The 23,197-nt window shown below is 43.8% G+C and overlaps 2 protein-coding genes across 3 annotated transcripts in view; one reads left to right on the plus strand and one right to left on the minus strand.

The window, feature by feature from the left end:
• The window catches only part of LOC137335186 (proto-oncogene tyrosine-protein kinase Src-like), a 139,423-nt gene that overhangs the window by 79,006 nt on the left and 37,220 nt on the right, over nt 1-23,197 (minus strand). Inside the window, exon 2 of one of the 2 annotated variants that reach the window (XM_068000376.1) lies at nt 519-686. The exons of the other annotated variant lie outside the window; for it this stretch is intronic. The gene's annotated coding sequence lies outside the window, so the exon portion shown is untranslated. The remainder of the gene's footprint in view (nt 1-518; nt 687-23,197) is intronic. 2 annotated transcript variants of the gene reach the window in all.
• LOC137335437 (histone H2B type 1-B-like) lies at nt 5,450-5,812 on the plus strand. The gene has a single exon (XM_068000786.1). The coding sequence runs from the start codon at nt 5,450-5,452 to the stop codon at nt 5,810-5,812; it is 363 nt and encodes a 120-aa protein (XP_067856887.1).

Here is a 23,197-nt window from a genome sequence, read left to right on the forward strand (position 1 = left end):
ATGCCAGTTAGCAATGATATTTTTAAATCTTATGTTGATCTCACTGAGACTATGATATGGTTTGCAGTTAATGCTTGCATTTACTGTAGGTAGTGCCTTATCATGGGTAAGATCTCACTGCACTTCACACAGTTAATTACTTTCGAAGTGGAGTGACTGTTTTCTTTCTCACTTCTTTATTTACTGCAGCTTTCTGATATTTTTAAATGCTAGTTCCAGAATGAAGTGATCAGTTGACATGTAGAGAACTTGAAAGATACAACATGTCTTAGCAACAGAATGAGCTGCAGCTGCCATGGGTAATGCACATTACTTTTGTTGAGACAAGTCATTTGGACAAAAATCTTACCAGAGTATTACTGCGGCCTCAAACACCAAGTGGTACTCACAACATGTTAGAATTTGACTAGGAATAAACTTTTACCGAACTGGTCACGACATTTGTCGCAATGATCTGGGTTTGAAGAAATCTGCAGTCTGACAAGGATAGTAAAATCAGTAGTGATTCTTATTCAAACCTTTAGGATCAGTTCCTCTTGTTTAAAAGGATCTTTTTTCAAGCAGCTTCACTTCAGAGAATCGCCTGTTCTGAAGATTCAGCTTGTACTAGGGTTGCCAGCCCTCCAGGATTGTCCTGGAGTCTCCGGGAATTAAAGATTAATCTCCTGGACACTGCTGCGGGAAACCTTCGAGAAAAATCATAGAGGCATTAAAAAAAAGTCTGTGCGGTTTTTTTCATTTTCTTTTGAACACCTTTTGTTTAATTAGTTATAAAAATATTGGTGATGGGAAAAAAGGCTGCTTGACTGGCTGGGGTAGTTGGAGGCAGGAAGTCACATGATCAAATCTCAAGGAATACATCCAACCAGAGTTGGCAACGCTAGCTTGAAGGTCATCATTTTGTCTGCCAGCGAAATGTTGTGCTGCAGTAGACACTATCTGAATTTTTGACATTAATTTTTTAAAACTTTTTAATTAACTTAAATATGGAGTGCTACGTGTGATCAGCACAGCACATCACTGTGTACGCTCATTTCCAAACCAGGTGCCAGGCAACAGCACCCTTGTTAATTGTGCTAAACATCGACAAAAGCTATGCCGCGTGCTTTATCTAACAGAATTCATGATTATCACAGGGCATTTTCACTGATAAAAGATTTCATGGAAAACTTTTTCTAACTGATTCAACATTTTAACTGCACTCTGCTATTTGCATGAACACAGTCTTCTCAAAACAGCAAGGATCCTTATTTAAAGCAGATACTTATCACAGCTCTCAGGAAAATATCAAAATTTAACAGCTTGACAATGAATCTGCAAGAATAGGCCATACCGATGGCAATAGGGACCCTGAGCCCTCTGAACAACTAACATGTGGCAGTCTGTTAGGTATGGCTCATTTATACCAAACACAATTCAACAGTTATTGTGAATCCACCAAAATAATGCAACTGTTTCCCACTAACCTCGGTGATAACTTATTAAGCTCCTCTGATGGCTTTGCACACTGTCCAATCAGCCACATAGACCAGGAAGATCCTGGGTTCAATCGCTGGTCAGTGTTGAACATGCAGGAGGACAAGAAGGGTGCTACAATGAGAATTAGCCGAGGTTTCCCTTCCTGGTTAATAGGTGACTCTTGATGTCAAGTGTGAAACTGCGAGGATGTGGGATGAGGACAGAATTAGGCTCAAGAGGTGATGGCCCCATGAGAAAATAGCCCATCAATAGACAATGTTTCGGCTCACATGTTAAGAATGGCCATTTGAGTAAGATGTTGGAGGGAGGCTAATAACATTCAGTAATAGGACTGTGGGCATTAAAAGTATACTCAATCTTGCCAAATGCTGCAGGGCTATAGGGAAAGGATGAGGTTGTGTGACTAGCTGGATTGCTCTTGCATACAGCCGGCGCGGACTCGATGGGCCAAATGGCCTCCTTCCATGCTGTAACCTATCTATGATTCTACCTCCCTCCCCAGTGCACATTCGTAGCATTCCCCATTCACACATATTTTTAAAATATTATATATATATATAAAAATAAATAAATACACACACACACACACACACAAATTATATATATTGCAATCTTTCTCCTGGAAAATTTTGTACGTTATATAAAAATGATGCATTCTGGTTAATTTTTGAACACTTCTTTTACTTTACAGTTGATGAAATGTTTCTTTAGATTAAAAATTCAAATTAATTTTTGCGAGGTTGGTCACTAACGTATCTTCAATTAGACATTCAGGGTTATTAGGTTAAGGGGCAATCTTATTAAGGAGAGGGCCAGAAAACATTACCTATAAATGCGACTTTAACTGTAAAATGTGTGCATAGAATACATTTGTTGCAATTAAAGTAATCCTTAGTGCCCCAATAGTGACAAAATAACCTCTGGTCACTCTAATCATACAGTTGCTGCCTTTGTATTTTCCCAGCTCTTTGCAATAACTACTGAAATATTTTAGGAACAAACAGGGCATTTTTATTTACTAAATTGTTTTTGAATGGAGATGGGGGGGGGGGGGTCATATGTTACCCCCCTCACAAGTGGCCTGCCCAAGTAGGGTGCAGCTTATGGAACTGATGGTGGCACCTGCACCATGTTTTCATGGCACCAGTTCTAGGCCCCATTACAGCTCCATTGACAAAAGGAGAACAGGTAAAGTCAAGATCCTTTGGTGCAGAAAATCAGCAATTGCAGCTGCAAATCAGTTTCTTAACACACGCAGCTTTTAGCTGAATGACAATTAGGGCCTCTTTTCAGGCATTTTATTCGGTTAATAGAGAAGCATGTTGCACATAACAGGGGGTTTGAACAGATGTGAAAAAAATAAATATGAAAGCATCAAGTCCCAAATAGTCTACAAGAAAGCAATGTTGAAATAGGATGTCAGTAGGCATTGCGAACCTGTTGGTACCCACTGTAACAGGGAAGAACAACAGCTTATGTAATCAGGCTTTATCCACAGCTCACTCTCCCAACTGCTCAGCCTCTCTTCCCTCACCCCCTCTCCTTCACCCACTATCCTCTCCTTTATCTCTTTCTCTTCCTGTTTCCATTTCTTTTCCCATTCCTACTTCCTTATCTTCATGAGTCACTCCTACAGCTGTCACCATTGGGGAAATGATAGGAGTGACACGTCAACGACAGCGAAAGAGTGCAAACCCAGATAAAACACACGTAGCTGCGGTTATTTTCCAAAGTGAGTTGCATCAAAATATTTTGCCTTGTTAAATCAAAATGGGTAGCTTTCCCCCTGTGAGCAGGGTCACTCGGGTTGCCAACCTTCCAGGATTGTTCTGGACCCTCCAGAAATTAAAGATTAATCTTTCGGATCCTGCTGTGAGCAACCTGGGAGAAAGGGCATTAAGCAAAGTGAGTTTTAAAATTTTCTTTCAACACTTTTCTTGATTAGTTATAAAAATATTGGAGATGGGGGAAAAAAGTTGTTTGACTGGATGGAGGTGGGAGGTATCATAATAGGTACATCATGGGAGAAGGCCATTTGGCCAACTATCCATTTAGTCCCATTCCCCTGCTCTTTCCCCATAGCCCTGTAATTTTTTTCCCTTCAAGTATTTATCCAATTCCCTTTTGAAAGTTACTATTGAATCTGCTTTTACCACCCTTTCAGGCAGTGCATTCCAGATCATTACAACTCGCTGCTTAAAAGAATATTTCCTCATGTCACCTCTGCCTCTTTTGCCAATCATCTTACATCCTTTGTTTACTGACCCTCTGCCACTGGAAACAGTTTCTCCTTATTTACTCTATGAAAACCGTTCATGATTTTGAACACCTCTATCAAATCTCCACTTAACCTTCTCTGTTCTAAGGGGAACCATCAGTCAGCCACATAACTGAAGTCCCTCATCCCTGGCACCATTCTGGTAAATCTCTTCTGCACCCTCCCTAAGGCCTTGACATCCTTCCTAAAGTGTGGTGCCCAGAATTGAAGACAATACTCCAGCCGAGGCCTAACCAGTGTTTTATAAAGGTTTAGCATAACTTCCTTGCTTCTGTACTCCATGCTTCTCTTAATAAAGCCCAGGATCCCATATTTTGAACTTCTTGAACAGTTACAACCCATGTGGTTTGTATCTGAGTGGTTTGCTAGACAACTTCACAGGGCGGTTGAAAGTCAACTCTGTTGGGTGTAGAACTGGAGTCACATATAGGCCAGACCAGCTAAGGAGGGCAGGTTTCCTTCCCTCAAGGACATTAGCAAGGCAGCTGGGTTTTTAGGACAATCCTACTGCTTCATGGTCACTTTTACTGATACCAAATTTTTATTTCTAGATTTTTAAATCTGAATTCAAATTGTAAGCTCATGGTGGGATTTAAAAACTATTTCTTGGATTATTAGTCCAATTCTCTGGATGACTAGTCTGGTAACATAACCAACACCCTATTTATCTGTTGCTCTGGGTTCTATGACTAGCTGTAACCTGAACCACCCTGGAAGTTCTCTATCCTCCTGGTGGACGCTGGGTTTCTCTGACCTCCCAGCCGACTCCAGATTTCTCCAAACTCAGACACTGTTTATTGTCTCTTTTCTCAATCTCACTGAAGAATTAAAATCTGGACAAAAACATTGAAATAACAGGACTATTTCTCACATGTTTTTTGTACTGTGCTCGCCTTTCCTATGTGTCACTATTTTTTCCGTTCTTTCAATTTGAATCGGCTGTCTCTGACCATTTTCACTGTTTCGATTCTCTCTCTGATCTGCTTTTGGCATGAAATTCCTAAAAGTAGATTATCTTTAAGTTAATGCAGAAGGATAGGCACAGGAGCTGAGATAGCAATAAATAGAGTGACTGGACAATTAAGATAAGCGTAAGGTTAAAAAGATACAATCTCAGCTGAAGCACAGACAGGAGTCAAACTCATGCTCTTCTGGTATGAGACCTAGGCCTTACCACTTGGTCTCCACGCCACTGGTGATGTTACTATTCGTCCCACAACCATTGTCAAATCACTGGCAATATCAATGAATTGGGAAAGTTCAATGATGTGCAAAATGGAGGTCATGTGATGAAACCTCCAGGAAGACATCCTACCAGAATTGGCAACCCTAACTGGGTCTCAAAAGATCAAATTTCTTTCCTTCCCATGTCTACCTAGTTCCAGGAATTTTGCAGTTGAACCTTCATTTTTCGCAGAGAAGCCATTGCAAAGAGAGATTGCAGGGCTGCTGGTCTAGCAACATTTGGCTCAGTTGCAAAGCCTAGATCAGTGAGTACAACCCCTGAAAAGAGCAAAATGCCTGTAGTGTGGCATCTACACCAAAGGTTAAGGAACAAGTTGTGACAGTAATAGAAATTTCTGTCTTTATTTAAAAAAAACATGTAAAATTGATAGTCAAAAATGGAGACTGCCCTTCTTCACAAACTTAAAAAAATGAGGCTAGATCGTCGAGAACCTGGCGTGGGTGGGGATGTCGAATCAGCAAAAGAAAATGGTGACGCCCAAGAAGGGCTCCAAGAAAACCATCTCCAAACCGGACAAGAAAGAGGGCAAGAAGTGCAGGAAGGAGAATTATCCCATCTACATCTACAAAGTGATGAAACAGGTTCACTCCAACACCGGCATCTCCTCCAAGGCCATGAGCTCTTTTGTGAACAATATTTGCAAGCGCACCGTGGGTGAGGCTTCTCGTCTGGCCCATTACAACAAGCGCCACACCATCACCTCCCAGGAGATTCAGACCGCCATACACCTGCTACTACCCGGGGAGCTGGCCAAACATGCCATGTTGGAAGGGACAAAGGCGGTGACCAAGTATACCAGCTCCAAGTAAAACACTGCAACGTACTGAGAAAACATAAAAGAGTCATAGTGTGTATGTTAACAGCTACCTGATCAATTTGATTCCTTGGGAACCAGATTATAGATGGGGATGATTGAAAAGCCTCTGATTGATAAAGATGGCTTTGTGCTCCACAATTGCAAGGCCGTTAGTAAAACCATTGCAAAGTGCGATTTAAGGTCCACACCACCAGCTGGTCCAAGACACCACTGTTGCTTTGATGACTAATTCTTCAACAATAAAAGGATATCCTTTAAGTCAAGGATCCACTCCTGGGGGTAAATTTTAACCCCAAGGATGGGTGGGTTAGGGGCGGGGGGGGGGGGGGGGGTGGGGAAGGTAAAAATTGTAAAAAAAGTAAAACCCGATCCTAATCCGCCTATTTCCAGTTTTAACAAAGGCAAGTCGGGGGGGGCTAGCGACCAATCTGCTCTCAGGAGACGAGTCGGACAGTAAAATCTTTTAAAAAAGGCTGCGGACTTCCATTTTAACAGCATTTTCATTTTTTAACACCTGTGGACACAGGTTCCCGGGTCTTCTGCTTCATGTCATCTAAGAGGAGGCGAGAAGGCCCAGATCAACAGATCAACCTGTATTGACCTCTACCACCTAGAAGGACAAGAGCAGCAGGCACATGGGAACAACACCACCTGCACGTTCCCCTCCAAGTCACACATCATCCCAACTTGGAAATATATCGCTGTTCCTTCATCATCGCTGGGTCAAAATCCTGGAACTCCCTACCTAACAGCACTGTGGGAGAACCTTCAACACACGGACTGCAGCGGTTCAATGCGGCGGCTCACCACCACCTTCTCGAGGGCAATTAGGGATGGGCAATAAATGCTGGCCTTGCCAGCGATGCCCACATCCCATGAATGAATATAAAAAAAAATTGCACTGCTTGTAGGACAGAAGGAGCAAGAGTGTTTCTTTCAGGCCCAACAAACTTACCTGCCGCGATCCCACACACGATCGGCCATCCACCCCCCACCCCCACCACCACAATCTCCGACCACCCCAAGACTGAGCCCCTGATGACCGACCCCCCCACCCCCCGATAACCGCCAACCCCGATTCCAACGTCCGCCGCCCCCCCCCCCCCCCCCGATCCAAGACTTAACTGCTGTCCTCCGCTCAATGGCTGCTTTCCCATCCGACCGACAGCCAGCCTGTCAATCCGGTCGGCTGTCGTGCGGGAAACCTACTGAAAAAATTGAAAGACGTCCTTACATCAAATTCATAAGGACAACCGGGAATCCCATACTTCCAGGTTTCCCATCCGGAAATCTCCCCCCACCTTCTCCCCAGCTCGATGTTAAAATTTACCCCGGTCTCTCGTTCAGTTTTCACTGTGCCATTAATTCATGCTGACGGCTACAGGCTCCATGAAGATTCATTTTACATAAAACACTCAAACACTGCATAACTAAGAATTTGTTGAAAAGAGCTGCTAGAATTTTAAACTCTTGTTTTCTTTTCAATAGTCAAACCAGTTTATATATTGACGAAAGGTCATCCACCTGAAACGTTAACTGTGTTTCTTTCTCCACAGATGCTGCCTGACTTGCTGAGTATTTCCAGCATTTTCTGTTTTTATTTTATATATTGAGTAGTTTTGGTTATTGTACTATATTAGCATTTTGCTTTGTTTTAGTTTCCATATAGTATTTTATGTGTAAATATATCTATGTTCTCTTAGCCTATATGTCATGGTCCAGCAGTATATTATTTTTTTCAACCTTCTGAGGTGATCGGAGAGCCTGGTGGGCATCCCTCATATTCTCCAGTAGTTTACCACCATTTGGGGTTAATTGGTAGACCTGGGCTGCACTGTACCAGATGTGGGATAACAACACAGGTTTGGTGCACAAGATACTCAGCATACCTTTAGACATTCTAGTCTAGCTATGAATAGGAGAGAAGTGTTAGAGGGAAGCTCAAAATTATTTGTCCAGCGTGTGCACCACAACAACCACTTGTATTCATGTAGCAGAAAAACATCCCAAGACAATGTACAGAGACTTGAGGAAAAATGGACTACACAAATTCCAGGGCTTTGACCTGGCTCAGTATATACATGGCACAACCTAGCAGCCTCCACCTGAATTATTGATGTGTTGCTGGCTTGGCCCAATAACAGCTTATGCTCCTACATCTGATTTGCCCCCGCAAGGAGAAAAAAAAACAAGACACACACTTGGTTGCAGTCTTACACTTGTCTACATTGATGTTCCAATACCCCAGAATGAGTTAGTGCCTTTGGGAGAAGTAGAGGGGAATTGGAGGGAGAAGAAAAGAGAATTTCAATTTATCCAGCAGAATTAGAGTTAACTAATTTCTACAAGCCAGTCTTTGAATATACTACAGTGCATAGGAAATGTGCAATACTATGGCAAAATCAACCCCATCATCATGAACACCCAGAATTGCTTTGTATACCTGGAGTGGGAAATAGTCCATGGAATTAATATAGTGAAACCAGGGCCAGCACAAGTGACACTGGACATTTTGCTGTAAATTATATTCATAACTTTTCCTTACTAAAAATCATTTCAAGGAAAAGCTTGATATTAGAAATATAAATGCAAAGTTATCCTCCACTTTGATGGCAAGAAACATTCATTGAAAAAAAACAATTAAATTAGTATAATTGAATGGGGATTTGTGTACTGTGCATTATGACTATGGGCTCTCAATACAGCTCAAAGAGCAATCTACATATATTACAGTGTACTATGCTCTTTATAAAATGGTGGAAAGCAGATGTTCTCTGGGTATGCACACACAGAACTCAAAATTCCACTTGCTAATGGCATTTTCTTGCTCAACTTTCACACTCTCTTCCCTCCCATTTTGTAATTAATTTTCTTCCACTGATCATCACATTTTCATGTACAGCCTTGAACCAGTCCTCCACCAATGCTGTACATGATAAAAGATATTACATATGAGAAACTGATTGAGTAGCTCTCAGATTTTTCCATATCTCTAAGCAAGCCTGTTGCCTCTGCTAGATGAGCAGACTAAGAACACACCATGTGAGGAAATTAAACTGACGGAAGGAGAAGAGGGAGGAGAGAGAAGAACCTTTGTCCTAACTTCTCATGGAACTACACACCAGTAAATCAATACAGCTACAGCACAGTGGCCTTCTTAGCTTTAGGAAAAGCCCTGTTTATGCCTCACCTGGGAATTTGCAATTAATCTAAGTTTCCTATAATCTAATGTAACCACTTAATTTCTGTTACTGTCACAACTTGTTCCCTTATGCTGAAGACATTGACTCCTCTGCTGTGGTACTGTGTAAGAATACTGGAAATAGGGAAAAATTGACATCTTTATCTTAAAGATACTAACCATCATGCTCTGCAGGCTGTGCTGCATATTTTGCTGAGTATGCAGCTTATTTTGCTGAATTGTAAGCTGTTAACCTTTGACTAGTCCGTGTCACCCTCCTTGCTAGACACGGCAGTTGCATGATAAAAGAGGAACAATGCCCAAAAAAAGGGAATTATCCAAACATAGCAATAAGGCCAGGACCATGGTTAGAAAGCTAGACAATGCAGTCACACAAACTGGCCACCTTGAAAAGCTACCTTGAAAAGGGTCTTGTGGTTAAATGAATAATGTTAGAACAAACTGCCATTCGGAATTCTTTGAAAAACAACTTTGTTAATCTATAAGGGTTTTATGAGTGTTGTTCCATATATGGTGTGAGGTTCCTGCCCGGGGTGAGGGGGGGACATAAAAACCCAACGTCTTTTGAGCTCAGGGCAGAGGAATCAGCGAAGTTCACCCAGCTGTCGAAAGAACACTTAGCTGTCTGAAGATGACACCATTGTCAGAAGAACACCTGACAATCAGAAGCCTACCTCACTGTCAGAAAACTTGAATCTACCAGGTTGCCAACTTAATTACGACCTCTGCCCAGAGATCAAATGGGGTAATATTGTTTTGCTCTTTGTTATCTAAATTACGTTTGATTTGACTATTAATAAATGAGACATTGATTACCAATTGATACACTGTTCCACGGGCACTGGTCACCTTTTGGTTTCTTATCCACGTAGCTATTATTCATGTGCGAGCCTAGCCAAAGAGTGTCAGCAAACTGTTAAACTATTAAACTAGGAAAAACATCACAGCAGAAACTGATCTTGTCTCCAACCAACAACACATGCAAATACTTCTAGCAGATATCACTGGATACACGTCAAGGTGGGATCCAGAGTCAATTTTCCCATTCCCCTCAACAGCACAGACCAGGAGTCAAAACCAGTTTTCTTTCTGCTCTGCATGGCTCAGTTACTCACTCACAGATGCACTCACAAAGACCACAGGAAGAGCTACAGATTTGAGCCTTATTTACATTTGAGCACCAATGGCAAGACAATAGTTTGCAAGGGGAGCTGCCTGGATTATGAGTGCTACTTCATATTCCCTGAGGAAACAGGAATCAATTTACACACATAACATATACACAAAAAGCACTACAATACATGCATGATTGTAAATAGAAAATCACATGGATCTAATCATTTGAATGATCAAAAACATAAACATAGGGCGTCATTTTAGCACCCGCTATCGGGTGTGTTCCTGGCGGGGGGGCTCCGAAAATCGGAGAATCCCAGCAAGGGACCGGAGCCCGCCCCGAACCCGCGCACTTCCGGGTTCCCCGCTGAAGCGCCGGCGTGCGCGCGCAGCCCCCGCTGGTGGGAATCCCGCAGGCAATTAAAGCCAGCGGGATGCCACTTAAAAGTGTTTATTTAGGTATTTCAGGTCATTAACTGACCTGATTAAGGGATTATGTGAGGAGGGATGGGATTTTAGAGCAAACTGGGACTGTTTCCCAGACTGGGGGAAACACTCCGAGGTCAAATGGATGTGTTGCAGCTGTCAGCCTGTGGCAGCTGCAAAGGTCCATTTGACAGGTGGTGGGGGGGAGACCCTCACCCATTGCAGGAGGCCACTCTGTCACTTGGGACAAAGTTTGGCCTCCACCACCCTCCTCCTGACAGTCAAAGTCACCAACTTGCACACTTACCCCAGGGTCCAGAGACATGTACCTACCTTGCGGACCCCCTCAGATGTACATCTTGCGGATGGGGGCCGCCGTAGCTGCAGTCATGACCTCGGAGGGCGAACAGCATCACCAGCCTCACCGTCCACCTCTGACACGTGGAGCTCCACAACAGAGTGCTGTGACACATCCACCTGCACAGCAGGAGGGAGGGCTACCGCAGAGAGAGATGCGTCGCAGAGGGCACTACCCTCGCCACAGGGTACACAGACCGAGGCTCAGCCTCCTGGACCTCTCTGAGCAGCAGTGCACACGGAGGCTCAGAGTCACTCGACATGTAGTCGTGGACATCTGCAGCCTCTTTCATGCCGAGCTGCTCCCAGCTGGCCCGAGCACCATCTTCTTACCTGTCGCTGTCAAAGTCACCACTGCCCTCAACAACTTCTCCTTCGCATCATAGAATCATAGAATCATAGAATCATAGAAGTTACAACATGGAAACAGGCCCTTCGGCCCAACATGTCCATGTCGCCCAGTTTATACCACTAAGCTAGTCCCAATTGCCTGCACTTGGCCCATATCCCTCGATACCCATCTTCCCCATGTAACTGTCCAAATGCTTTTTAAAAGACAAAATTGTACCCGCCTCTACTACTGCCTCTGGCAGCTCGTTCCAGACACTCACCACCCTTTGAGTGAAAAAATTGCCCCTCTGGATCCTTTTGTATCTCTCCCCTCTCACCTTAAATCTGTGCCCCCTCGTTATAGACTCCCCTACCTTTGGGAAAAGATTTTGACTATCGACCTTATCTATGCCCCTCATTATTTTATAGACTTCTATAAGATCACCCCTTAACCTCCTACTCTCCAGGGAATAAAGTCCCAGTCTGTCTAACCTCTCCCTGTAAGTCAAACCATCAAGTCCCGGTAGCATCCTAGTAAATCTTTTCTGCACTCTTTCTAGTTTAATAATATCCTTTCTATAATAGGGTGACCAGAACTGTACACAGTACTCCAAGTGTGGCCTCATCAATGCCCTGTACAACTTCAACAAGACATCCCAACTCCTGCATTCAATGTTCTGACCAATGAAACCAAGCATGCTGAATGCCTTCTTCACCACCCTATCCACCTGTGACTCCACTTTCAAGGAGCTATGAATCTGTACTCCTAGATCTCTTTGTTCTATAACTCTCCCCAACGCCCTACCATTAACGGAGTAGGTCCTGGCCCGATTCGATCTACCAAAATGCATCACCTCACATTTATCTAAATTAAACTCCATCTGCCATTCATCGGCCCACTGGCCCAATTTATCAAGATCCCGTTGCAATCCTAGATAACCTTCTTCACTGTCCACAATGCCACCAATCTTGGTGTCATCTGCAAACTTACTAACCATGCCTCCTAAATTCTCATCCAAATCATTAATATAAATAACAAATAACAGCGGACCCAGCACCGATCCCTGAGGCACACCGCTGGACACAGGCATCCAGTTTGAAAAACAACCCTCGACAACCACCCTCTGTCTTCTGTCGTCAAGCCAATTTTGTATCCAATTGGCTACCTCACCTTGGATCCCATGAGATTTAACCTTATGTAACAACCTACCATGCGGTACCTTGTCAAATGCTTTGCTGAAGTCCATGTAGACCACGTCTACTGCACAGCCCTCATCTATCTTCTTGGTTACCCCTTCAAAAAACTCAATCAAATTCGTGAGACATGATTTTCCTCTCACAAAACCATGCTGACTGTTCCTAATTAGTCCCTGCCTCTCCAAATGCCTGTAGATTCTGTCCCTCAGAATACCCTCTAACAACTTACCCACTACAGATGTCAGGCTCACTGGTCTGTAGTTCCCAGGCTTTTCCCTGCCGCCCTTCTTAAACAAAGGCACAACATTTGCTACCCTCCAATCTTCAGGCACCTCACCTGTAGCGGTGGATGATTCAAATATCTCTGCTAGGGGACCCGCAATTTCCTCCCTAACCTCCCATAACGTCCTGGGATACATTTCATCAGGTCCCGGAGATTTATCTACCTTGATGCGCGTTAAGACTTCCAGCACCTCCCTCTCTGTAATATGTACACTCCTCAAGACATCACTATTTATTTCCCCAAGTTCCCTAACATCCATGCCTTTCTCAACCGTAAATACCGATGTGAAATATTCATTCAGGATCTCACCCATCTCTTGTGGTTCCGCACATAGATGACCTTGTTGATCCTTAAGAGGCCCTACTCTCTCCCTAGTTACCCTTTTGCCCTTTATGTATTTGTAGAAGCTCTTTGGATTCACCTTTGCCTGATCTGCCAAAGCAATCTCATATCCCCTTTTTGCCCTCCTGATTTCTCTCTTAACTCTACTCCGGCAATCTCTATACTCTTCAAGGGATCCACTTGATCCCAGCTGCCTATGCATGTCATATGCCTCCTTCTTATTTTTGACTAGTGCCTCAATCTCCCGAGTCATCCAAGGTTCCCTACTTCTACCAGCCTTGCCCTTCACTTTATAAGGAATGTGCTTACCCTGAACCCTGGTTAACACACTTTTGAAAGCCTCCCACTTACCAGACGTCCCTTTGCCTGCCAACAGACTCTCCCAATCAACTTCTGAAAGTTCCTGTCTAATACCATCAAAATTGGCCTTTCCCCAATTTAGAATTTTAACTTTTGGGCCAGACCTATCCTTCTCCATAGCTATCTTAAAACTAATGGAATTATGATCACTGGTCCCAAAGTGATCCCTCACTAACACTTCTGTCACCTGCCCTTCCTTATTTCCCAAGAGGAGGTCAAGTTTTGCCCCCTCTCTAGTCGGGCCATCCACATACTGAATGAGAAATTCCTCCTGAATACACTCAACAAATTTCTCTCCATCCAAGCCCCTAATGCTATGGCTGTCCCAGTCAATGTTGGGAAAGTTAAAGTCCCCTACTATTACCAGGGTGAAATCGGGGACATCGCCGATGTCTCTCAGTCGTCTGCGCAAAAGAGCCCTGCAAATACACCTACACCCACTCTGCAGTGACACAATGGGTGGCATCAGTTGTGGGTCCTCATAGTGATCCTCAGGAGAGGGCATTATTGCACAAACCAGACAGGATTCATGAAGACATGGCAGTAGTGGTGCCAATATAATATGTAATGTGAGTTGGTCAGAAATTCAATATAAGTAAAAACCATGACAAACCCTCAAACACCCTTGTGCATCCCCTTTATGCTCACGACACGTTTGCCTTACGCTGCCTACTGCACATATGTGATGCATGCCCTGTGGCTGCAGCACAGGTAGTGGCAGGTTGAGTGAGGCTGGCCGTGAAAGAGATGCACGAGAGGGTGAGTATGAGATAGAGCCATGAGATTGTATGAGGATTGGGTTGAGTGGTAGTGGCGGGATGAGTACTGGCGAGGTGAGTAGGTGCAGGTAAGATGAGGATGAGGTTTGAGTGGGTATGAGGGGTGATGTGACAAAGTTGTGTTGGCAGTGCTGAAGGAGATGTGGGGTGGGGGCAGTGATGTGGCAGACGGAGTGTAGGGGAAAGACTACGTGTACTCACTTTGGCTGACCTACTGAGGTCATTGGAGCGCCTCCTGCACTGTATGCAGTTGGGCGATATGTTGGTTGCGCTGGTGACCTCCTCTGCCACCTCGAGCCAGGCCTTCCTGGTGGCAGGGGCAGGCCGCTTCCTCCCGCACGCCGGGAGGAAGATCTCTGTCCTCCCCCTCCTCCTCACCCCATGTATTGATACCTGGAGTGAGGCATCATTAAACTGGGAGCAGCCTTCCCCCTGGGCTGCTCCATGCTGTAATTTCTTCTATTTGTTGCAGCATCTGTCAGTGGAGGACTGCCCCTTTAAATAGAGCTCCTCCAGCTGACAGATCTTACTGCGCATGCGCAGCCCGCCCGACGCGCAGATCAGCAGTGGGGAACCCGGAGGACCAGGTAAGTGGATCCAATTAGTGGATTGGATGCTACGATCGCGCGGGAAGCTGACTAATTTCACCGGGCGCGTTACCCACGCGCCCGATAGCCCCCCCGCCGAGAACCCGCAGCCCTGCTAACATCGGGCCCATTGTATCAGTTTTGGACACTGGAGGAGCATATTGGTCAAAGAGCTAACAAAGTTTGTTGCCTTTCTAAAACCCAGCAATACTGAAGATACAACATATTTAAAGACTCCACTTGGAGAATTTCTACAGATTTACCATAATATCCTACTGGAATCAATAAGTTTGAAGACTTGAAGTAAACTTTATCTGATTAGATTTCACACTGTTCCACCAATGGTTACCCAGTTGTTTGCCGAGAACTATAACAAAATATGGAAGATAATAAACCTCACAAAATATCCATTTTAATTGAATAGTTCAGCTAGCATTGTTATTACCAAAAATTTATGGCACCCATATACTTGAGTGAATACTGAAATTTATAAATCTGTGGTACAACCACAATTTAGAAAGTTTGGACGACTAAATTCTGGACTGACAGTAAATTTAAAGGACCTTTGATATCCTGCAACTGACGCCAAGCTTAAGGAAAGTTAATGAACCCCTCACTAAAAACCCTGGATCTACACTTCCCATCTGTTGCCAAATTACATTGTTCGATTCTTTTCTCAGGAGTTGTTCTTTGAGATGATGTCATGGACTGAGCAAAGTTAGAAAGTAGCCATTGTCTTCGGCCTCCGCCATAAACTCCATTCCCTAGCCACCGACACCATTCCTCCCGCTGGCCACAGTCTGAGGCTGAACCAGAACGTTTGCAATCTTGGCGCCCTATTTGACCTTGAGTTGAGCTTCCAACCCCAAATCCTCTCCAAAACCGCCTACTTCCACCTCCGTAACATTGCCCGTCTCCACCCCTGCCTTAGCTCATCTGCTGCTGAAACCCTCATTCGTGCTTTTGTTACCTCTAGACTCGACTATTCCAATGCTCTGCTGGCCAGCCTCCCGCCTTGCACCCTCTAAACTCTGCTGCCCGTATCCTTACTCGCACCAAGTCCCGTTCAACCATCACACCTGTGCTCGCTGGACCTACTACATTGGTTCCTGGTCTGGCAACACCTCGATTTTAAAATTCTCATCCTTATTTTCAAATCCCTCCATGGCCTTGCCTCCCTATCCCTCTAACCTCCTCCAACCCTACAACCGTCCAAGATTTCTGCACTCTTCCAAATCTGGCCTCTTGCGCATCCCTGATTTTCATCGTTCCACCATTGACAGCTGTGTCTTCAGCTGCCTAGGCTCTAAGCTCTGGAATTCCCTCTCTAAACCTCTCCACCCCTACCTCTCTCTCCTCTTTTAAGACACTCCTCAAAGCCTACCTCCCTGTCCTAATATCTCCTGATGTGGCTCGGTGTCAAATTTTGTTTGAAAACGCTCCTGTGAAGCGCCTTGGGACGTTTTATAAATGCGCCATACAAATGCAAGTTGTTGTTGTTTTTGTTGTTATAGTGCCATGGGATCTTTTACGTCCTCCTGAGAGGGCAGAAGGAGCCTCGGTTTAACATCTCATCCGAAAGACAGCACCTGCAGCAATGCAGCACTCCCTCCATACTGCACTGGAGTGTCAGCCTGGATTTATGTGCTCATGTCCTTGGAATGGGACTTGAACCCACAACCTTCTGACTCAGAGGCGAGAGTGCGACTAAGTAATATAAACCTACATGAATTCAAATTAAATTTAATTACAAGAAGCATTTATTGCCAATTAAAATGGACCTCCTGGGGCTCATACATGACAACTAATATTATCCAGTGAGAATGGCCAGAAATAGACTTTATAGAATTAACAGAAAATACATTTTCAATTTTCACTGTAATCAAGATTCATTTTATGGAGAGACAGCAAGGAAAAGGGAACGGAGAGAAAAAGAGGCAAAAGGAAATAGAGACACGGGGAGAGGGAGGATGGAAGAGGGTGAGAAAGAGAAAGTAAGGGAGAGAGATAAAGGAAAGGAAGGGAAAATAAGAGAGCTATTAAAGGGAAGGAGGGGAGAAAGAGAAAGATAATGGCAAGGAAGGGGAGAGTGGGGAGAGAGAAGAATAAGAAGAGATAAAGAGAGAGAGAGAGAGAATACAAATTGCAGCTGCTACTGAAAATATCACAAGATCAACCCAGGTGCACACTCCAGAATCACAGCAGCAGTGGTCTGTCCTTTCAGTTTGCAGTTAAGAATTACTCTGTTCTCCCCAACAGAATGACTTGCTACCTTTAATCCCACAACCATGGCATCATATGATCCATTAAAATAAGTTTCAATGAGATCCAATGTTGGTCAATGTTTATGGTTGTAACATTGGGTTTTTGAATACTGCTAAATTATTATTTTTTTTAAAAAGAAAATAGATCCACAGATCTTAAAATGGCTCTGGAGGTTTATCCAGTGAGTAGCTGTGCAGCGCAGACCAGAAAAGGTCCCAGATTCAATCCTTCTGATTTCAAACAAGACACCGGTGGAGGTGCTACAACTGAGCTTAGTGGTCCCCGTTTGGGGATGGGAAAATCACCCTCACTTCGGATTGGTATTCAGTGATGTCTCCTGGAAGTGCACGTCAGGTAAAGACATGATCAAGTCCTGCAGTTATGCCCTGGTTAATCAAACACCCTGCTGCGTTCACTGCCAAGACTCACACATGAAGAATAGTCCCTTGGGCAAGATACTGGAGGGTGACCAGTAACCATATAACTGGACTCCACTAAGGGACAATACATGCAGGAGAGTTAGACAGAGAGAAAAATACTGGTGGAAAACATTGTCAAATAAAAAAGTCAGCAGAAAAAAAATCCAGTATTCATTGGATATATCCCACCAAAAACAAATTAACTGGTCATTCATCTCATTGCTATTTGTAGGATCTTGCTGTGTGTACAAAATTGCTGTCATATTTGCTTACATAACATTCACCGCATTTCAAAGTAATTGATTGTATGTGCTTTGAGATGTTCCTGAGAAACATGATGAGGTGCTATGTAAATCCAAGTCAAAATGTCGCTTTATTCAGCAGGTCTTATTATATAATTCTAAATGTGCACGCTGCAGGACTCACAGTTTGTGAAAGAAACCAGGCAGAAGACTGCAACTACCTTCAGCTGCCTAGGCCCTAAGCTCTGGAATTCCCTCCCGAAACCTCGCTACCTCTCCTCCTTGAAGATGCACCTCTTTGACCAAGCTTTTGGTCGCCTGTCCTAATATGTGGCTCGGTGTGAAATTTTGCTTGTTAATGCTCGTGTGAAGCACCTTGGGACATTTGACTATGTTAAAGGCGCTAGATAAATGCAAGTTGTTGTTGTTGATGCTGAGATCAGACCAACCAATGGCACAGGAAGCAACAAGTTATACCTTTTATTTGTTCTGAATGAGACAAATTACACTTGATTTTTAAGCCTGGAAAGAAATACATTTAAAAATCAAATTACTTAAGACTGACAAATGAATAAATTAAACATTTATAATTTTTGTTCAAATACCCTAAAGATTATTTACTGCTTACTCAAGATCTCGTAATGACTGCACCATAAGTCTTCCCTTCCCCCAAGGTAGCAACACAAATTGACTCTACAAACTGACAATTTAGAAACCAGTTGCATTTAATCTCTTGTACAGATATGGATAGAAAGCTACTATGTATCATTTACTCAATTTCCAACAACTTACTTTGCATTGATGCTGTAGATATAGTCTAAATGCAACCTGAATGGAGCAGAGTTGACAGACACTGCTTGGAGGATAGTCAAACTATGCTTCCCGTTGGAACCAGAGCAGAACTTAACACTTGGATTTCCACTGCACAAGCTTAGCTTTGGTATACTTCAGTCAGGAAAATCTGCCTTCTAGTTGGTCGAAATCTACTCTGAAGCCAATATTACAAAATGTGCAATGTACATCCAAGATATAGGTAATAATAACAGCTATAGGAGCGAACAGGAATGAGATACTTTGGTGCAGCAAGTCTCAGGCTTTCAGTGGCAATGGAACTGAAGTAGGGGTGGGTGCAAGAAATGTTGCAGAGGTGGAAGCAAGTAGCCTTTATGGTGAAGAGGAAATAGAGTCTAAAATTCAGCTCAAGGTTAAACAGAATGCCCAGGTGTGAATGGATTGGTTCAGCCTAAGAAGCTAGGTGTCCAAAGTACACACATGGAAATGGACCCCATGTCTGTTGCCAAGGGTCAGCAAGAAGATATGGGGACAAGGGTAAATCTTTTAGGGAATCTGGTGGTGGCAGCACAAGGGAGGGATGAGAAACCATTGCTAGAGATGATGTTCAGATAGGATATATTTCCCAGTCCAGTTCTCTCACTGTCGGCTTCACTGGGAAATATAATGGACCTGACCTTAGTTATTCTGGAATTAAATCTGCCAGATCCACGAACACCATTTCTGGCTGGTAAACACACACAGCAGTTTAAGTACATCTAACATTATGACATCAGTAACGCCAAAGCTGCCCATTCAAAATATTCAGATTGAAGCAGAGAACCATAAAGAGGAAATGTGCAGAGCACGGGCCTCTATATTCCCAATCAGCATCTCGGAGAGAGGCACCAGATGAGTGGATAAAATAAGAGCAGAGTCAAGTAGGGTCTATACGATTGGCCTCCTGAAACCAGCAGCTCTTATTATAACAGCAAGGTAAACCAACTATTCTTGCATAATAACAGGTCAATCTTGGAATGAAAGAGTGACTGTTGCAGAGAGAGTCCTCCAATGACCACATTACTTTTATAAACCATATGGTGTCATTCTGTTGCATGTTCTACATCTAGAATATTTGTATTTGCATCTCTCAGCTTTCAGATGAGATGACTGCCTGTTCAGGTGGATGTAAAATATCCCACAACACTATTTGAAGACCACCACCACCAAAAACAGATTCACCAGTTATTTAGCTCATTTGTTGTACATGGGACTTTGCTATACGCAAATCGGCTTCCATATCGGTCTACGTAAAAGTGGGTCTCAGTACCACCAAAGTCAAGGTTGTCGTCTGGTACAGCAACAACAACTTGCATTTATATAGCATCTTTAAAGTAGTAAAACATCACAAAGCACTTCACAGGAGCGATTATCAAACAAAATTTGACAACGCTGTGACATAAAAGGGACACTGAGGCATCAGTATTTCATTTTCATAACAGTAACACTACCAATCTGGGAGGGAGGCAGTGGGAAGTGGGGAAGAGACAGGGAGTTTGCCAATTATTCAGTTTAATTCTCTACGCATAGACTTCACACTTTAATGACAATCTGCTGCTGATTAGAATCCAAATTAGCATTTCTTGTGAAACGAGGAGCTTTTCCTGTGCAAATAAATCCTCATTAAGGACTGCAGAAACCTGCCACGAGGAAATCTCAGGAATGCAAGCTCTTCTCAAGACTCCCTGCAATGTGAGGCCAATTTAAATTTCGGGGTGTGTCTTTTCTTTTCATAGCCAACATTCACAGCAATCGACCTGCATTCTTCACAATCCATGAGCTCTACATAAAACATGCCCCTGGCTGAGGGCACATCATCATTGTTCCTCGCGCACCCACCTCCCCCCACCACCCCCATACTTCGCTCATTAACAAAATCCTGAAAGGCGACACATTCACCCTCCAGGATTATTGACATGGTAATCATGTGGAGGATTGCTTCTTGAATGACTATTAAAAATAGTGCATAAATAGGTAATTAAATCTAGCATTTGGAAGGCACTTCATAGCATTCATATTCTGCATGCTGTAGAATGCTCTACATAAGTTGTGACATGTTACTCCCATCTGGGCGGAAGCTAATGATTTAACCGTCTCATTTCTGAAGTATGTGCAGCTGGAAATGTATGTTTTGCAAATTCAATTCAAGAATTACTATCTGTAAATATTGCGCGAAGGAAAAAAAATTCAAATTATCCTTGGTTGACTAAAACGTTCATCAATTTAAAATAAAAAAAGGGTATCTTCTGTCCGGAGTTACAAATCATTAGGAATAATTATTTTGAGTTCATATGGCAGGTCCACATTCTCCACAGTTTCACACATTGCTAAGAGTTATACTCATTCACGAAGAGCAAAGGTTTCCAACTGTATTTCTCGACTTGCTAACACATTATTTCTGTTGTTGTTTACTAATAAAAAGCACTTTCTGCACTCTTTTCCTGTGGGAAGCCGACAATTTCTTTTCAAATTAGGAATAGGTGTCCCTGATTCTGTATCAATATTTGTAGGATGTATTCCAGAGGGAAAAATGCAAACTACCAAGAGCCGACAATTCTTTATCATTGACCTGTTCAAAGGGTCTTAACCACCAACAGAAATGTCCATCTCACTTCCACAAGAAAGGAGACTAAGTTTCCATCAGCTACAGGAACAAACATAGTTACAATCTCCTTCCCTCTGTAACCCTCGTCATTTTCCAGGGCAGGGATCATTTCACTCGTTTGCAAAGTAGTAAATGTAGTCATTAAAGGAACAACATTCTATAGTTACTTTTTATGTTATTGTTACGTGTGGGTTTCGCATGGCAAATGGCAACGGAAAGTTAAATGCGCCAGATTTTTTTAAAAAGGCTGGCAGCGTAAGCAGCCCATTTATTTTTAAAAACTGGGTCTTCCTGACATGTCAGCTTGGCACAATGGGTAGCACTCTCACTTCTGAGTCAGAAGGATGTGGGTTCAAGCCCCACTCCAAAAACTGTGCATGTAATCTGAAGTGTGGCACACACATTATGGGGGTAATTTTCAACTTCTGGACCTGGGCAGTAACCTGGAGGAGTGGATCACGCACCTGTTGTAGAAATCGGCCAATTTTTGGTCCACTGAAACCAACCGTTCCACCAGTTTACCACCCAGGTGGTGAAATTGAAAATGACCCTATTATACTGGAGCGCCAATCTGATATAAGACCAAAACAAAACTTTTCTAAGCATCGCTAAAACACATTACTAAAAAGTATTTTATCAACTGAAAAAAACATCCTTAATCAACATTGTCCCAATGGAATGAAAATCGGGTGGGTTCTACAACGGACAAGCAATCTGCTCCACCAGGTTACTGGCCAGTGACTCATCCTCACACATGCGTCTACAGATAGATATTAGCAGCTCTCCAGTACCTCACACAAGTGGCATTCTTCATGCTTGAGCCTAGACACAGAGGCCCTCACATTCCTTAGGTGCTGATCCCAGCGGTTATGTCAGGATTGTGCCCACCAGTGCCCTCTGGTGCAGACACCGCCAGAGTTTGTAGGCACAATGGGCAGTCACCAAACGTACATGGGGTAGTCGGGCACAAGCACCACTACAGGTGCATCTCTGTGCCTCATGTGACTGGAAACGCCAGTGCCGACTTGCCACTGATGGAGGTGGGGGGGGCAGTGGGGAAGAGAGGGTTGCCTGAGCCCTAAAATCCAACCAAGCTGTCCTCGACCCTCTCCACAAGGAACTGTAGCATAGTGTTATGGTACTGGGCTAGTAATCTAGAGGCCTGGACTAATAATCCGGAGACATGAGTTCAAATCCCGCCACAGCAGCCGGGGAATTTAAATTCAGTTAATTTAATAAAATCTGGAACAAAAAGCTAGAATCAGTAATGGTGACCATGAAACCACCAGATTGTCGTAAAAACTCATCTGGTTCACTAATATCCTTCAGGAAAGGAAACTTGCTGTCTTTACCTGGTCTGGCCTATATGTGACTTCAGATCCACAGCAATGCGGTTGATTCTCAACTGCCCTCTGAAATGGCCGAGCAAGCCTCTCAGTTGTACAATTCCGCGACAAAAAGTCATGATAAGAATAAAACCGGACGGACCACCCGGCATCAGACCACTAGGCACCAGTCACGACAAAGGCAAACCAAGCCCAGTCGACCCTGCAAAGTCCTCCTCACTAACATTTGGGGACTTGTGCCAAAATTGGGAGAGCTGTTTCACAGATGAGTCAAGCAACAGCCTGACACAGCCACACTCACAGAATCATACCTTTCAGCCAACGTCCCAGACTCTTCCATCACCTTTCCTGGGTATGTCCTGTCCCACCGGCAGGACAGACCCACCAGAGATGGTGGCACAGTGGTCTACAGTCAGGAGGGAGTAGCCCTGGGAGTCCTCAGCATTGACACCGGAACCCATGAAATCTCATGGGCAAGGAAACTTCCTGCTGATTACCACCTATCGCCCTCCCTCAGCTGATGAATCAGTCCTCTTCCATGTTGAACACCACTTGGAGAAGCACTGAAGGTAGCAAGGGCACAGAATGTACACTGGGTGGGGACTTCAATGTCCATCACCAAGACTGGCTCAGTCGCACCACTACTGACCGAGCTGGCCGAGTCCTGAAGGACATAGCTGCCGGACTGGG

The sequence above is a fragment of the Heptranchias perlo genome, chromosome 19 (genome assembly GCF_035084215.1).
Source record: "Heptranchias perlo isolate sHepPer1 chromosome 19, sHepPer1.hap1, whole genome shotgun sequence".
Classification (NCBI taxonomy): domain Eukaryota; kingdom Metazoa; phylum Chordata; class Chondrichthyes; order Hexanchiformes; family Hexanchidae; genus Heptranchias; species Heptranchias perlo.

Excerpts from the sequence above, each read along its gene's own strand:
- LOC137335437 (XM_068000786.1), top strand. The coding sequence starts at position 5,450 with ATGTCGAATCAGCAAAAGAAAATGGTGACGCCCAAGAAGGGCTCCAAG.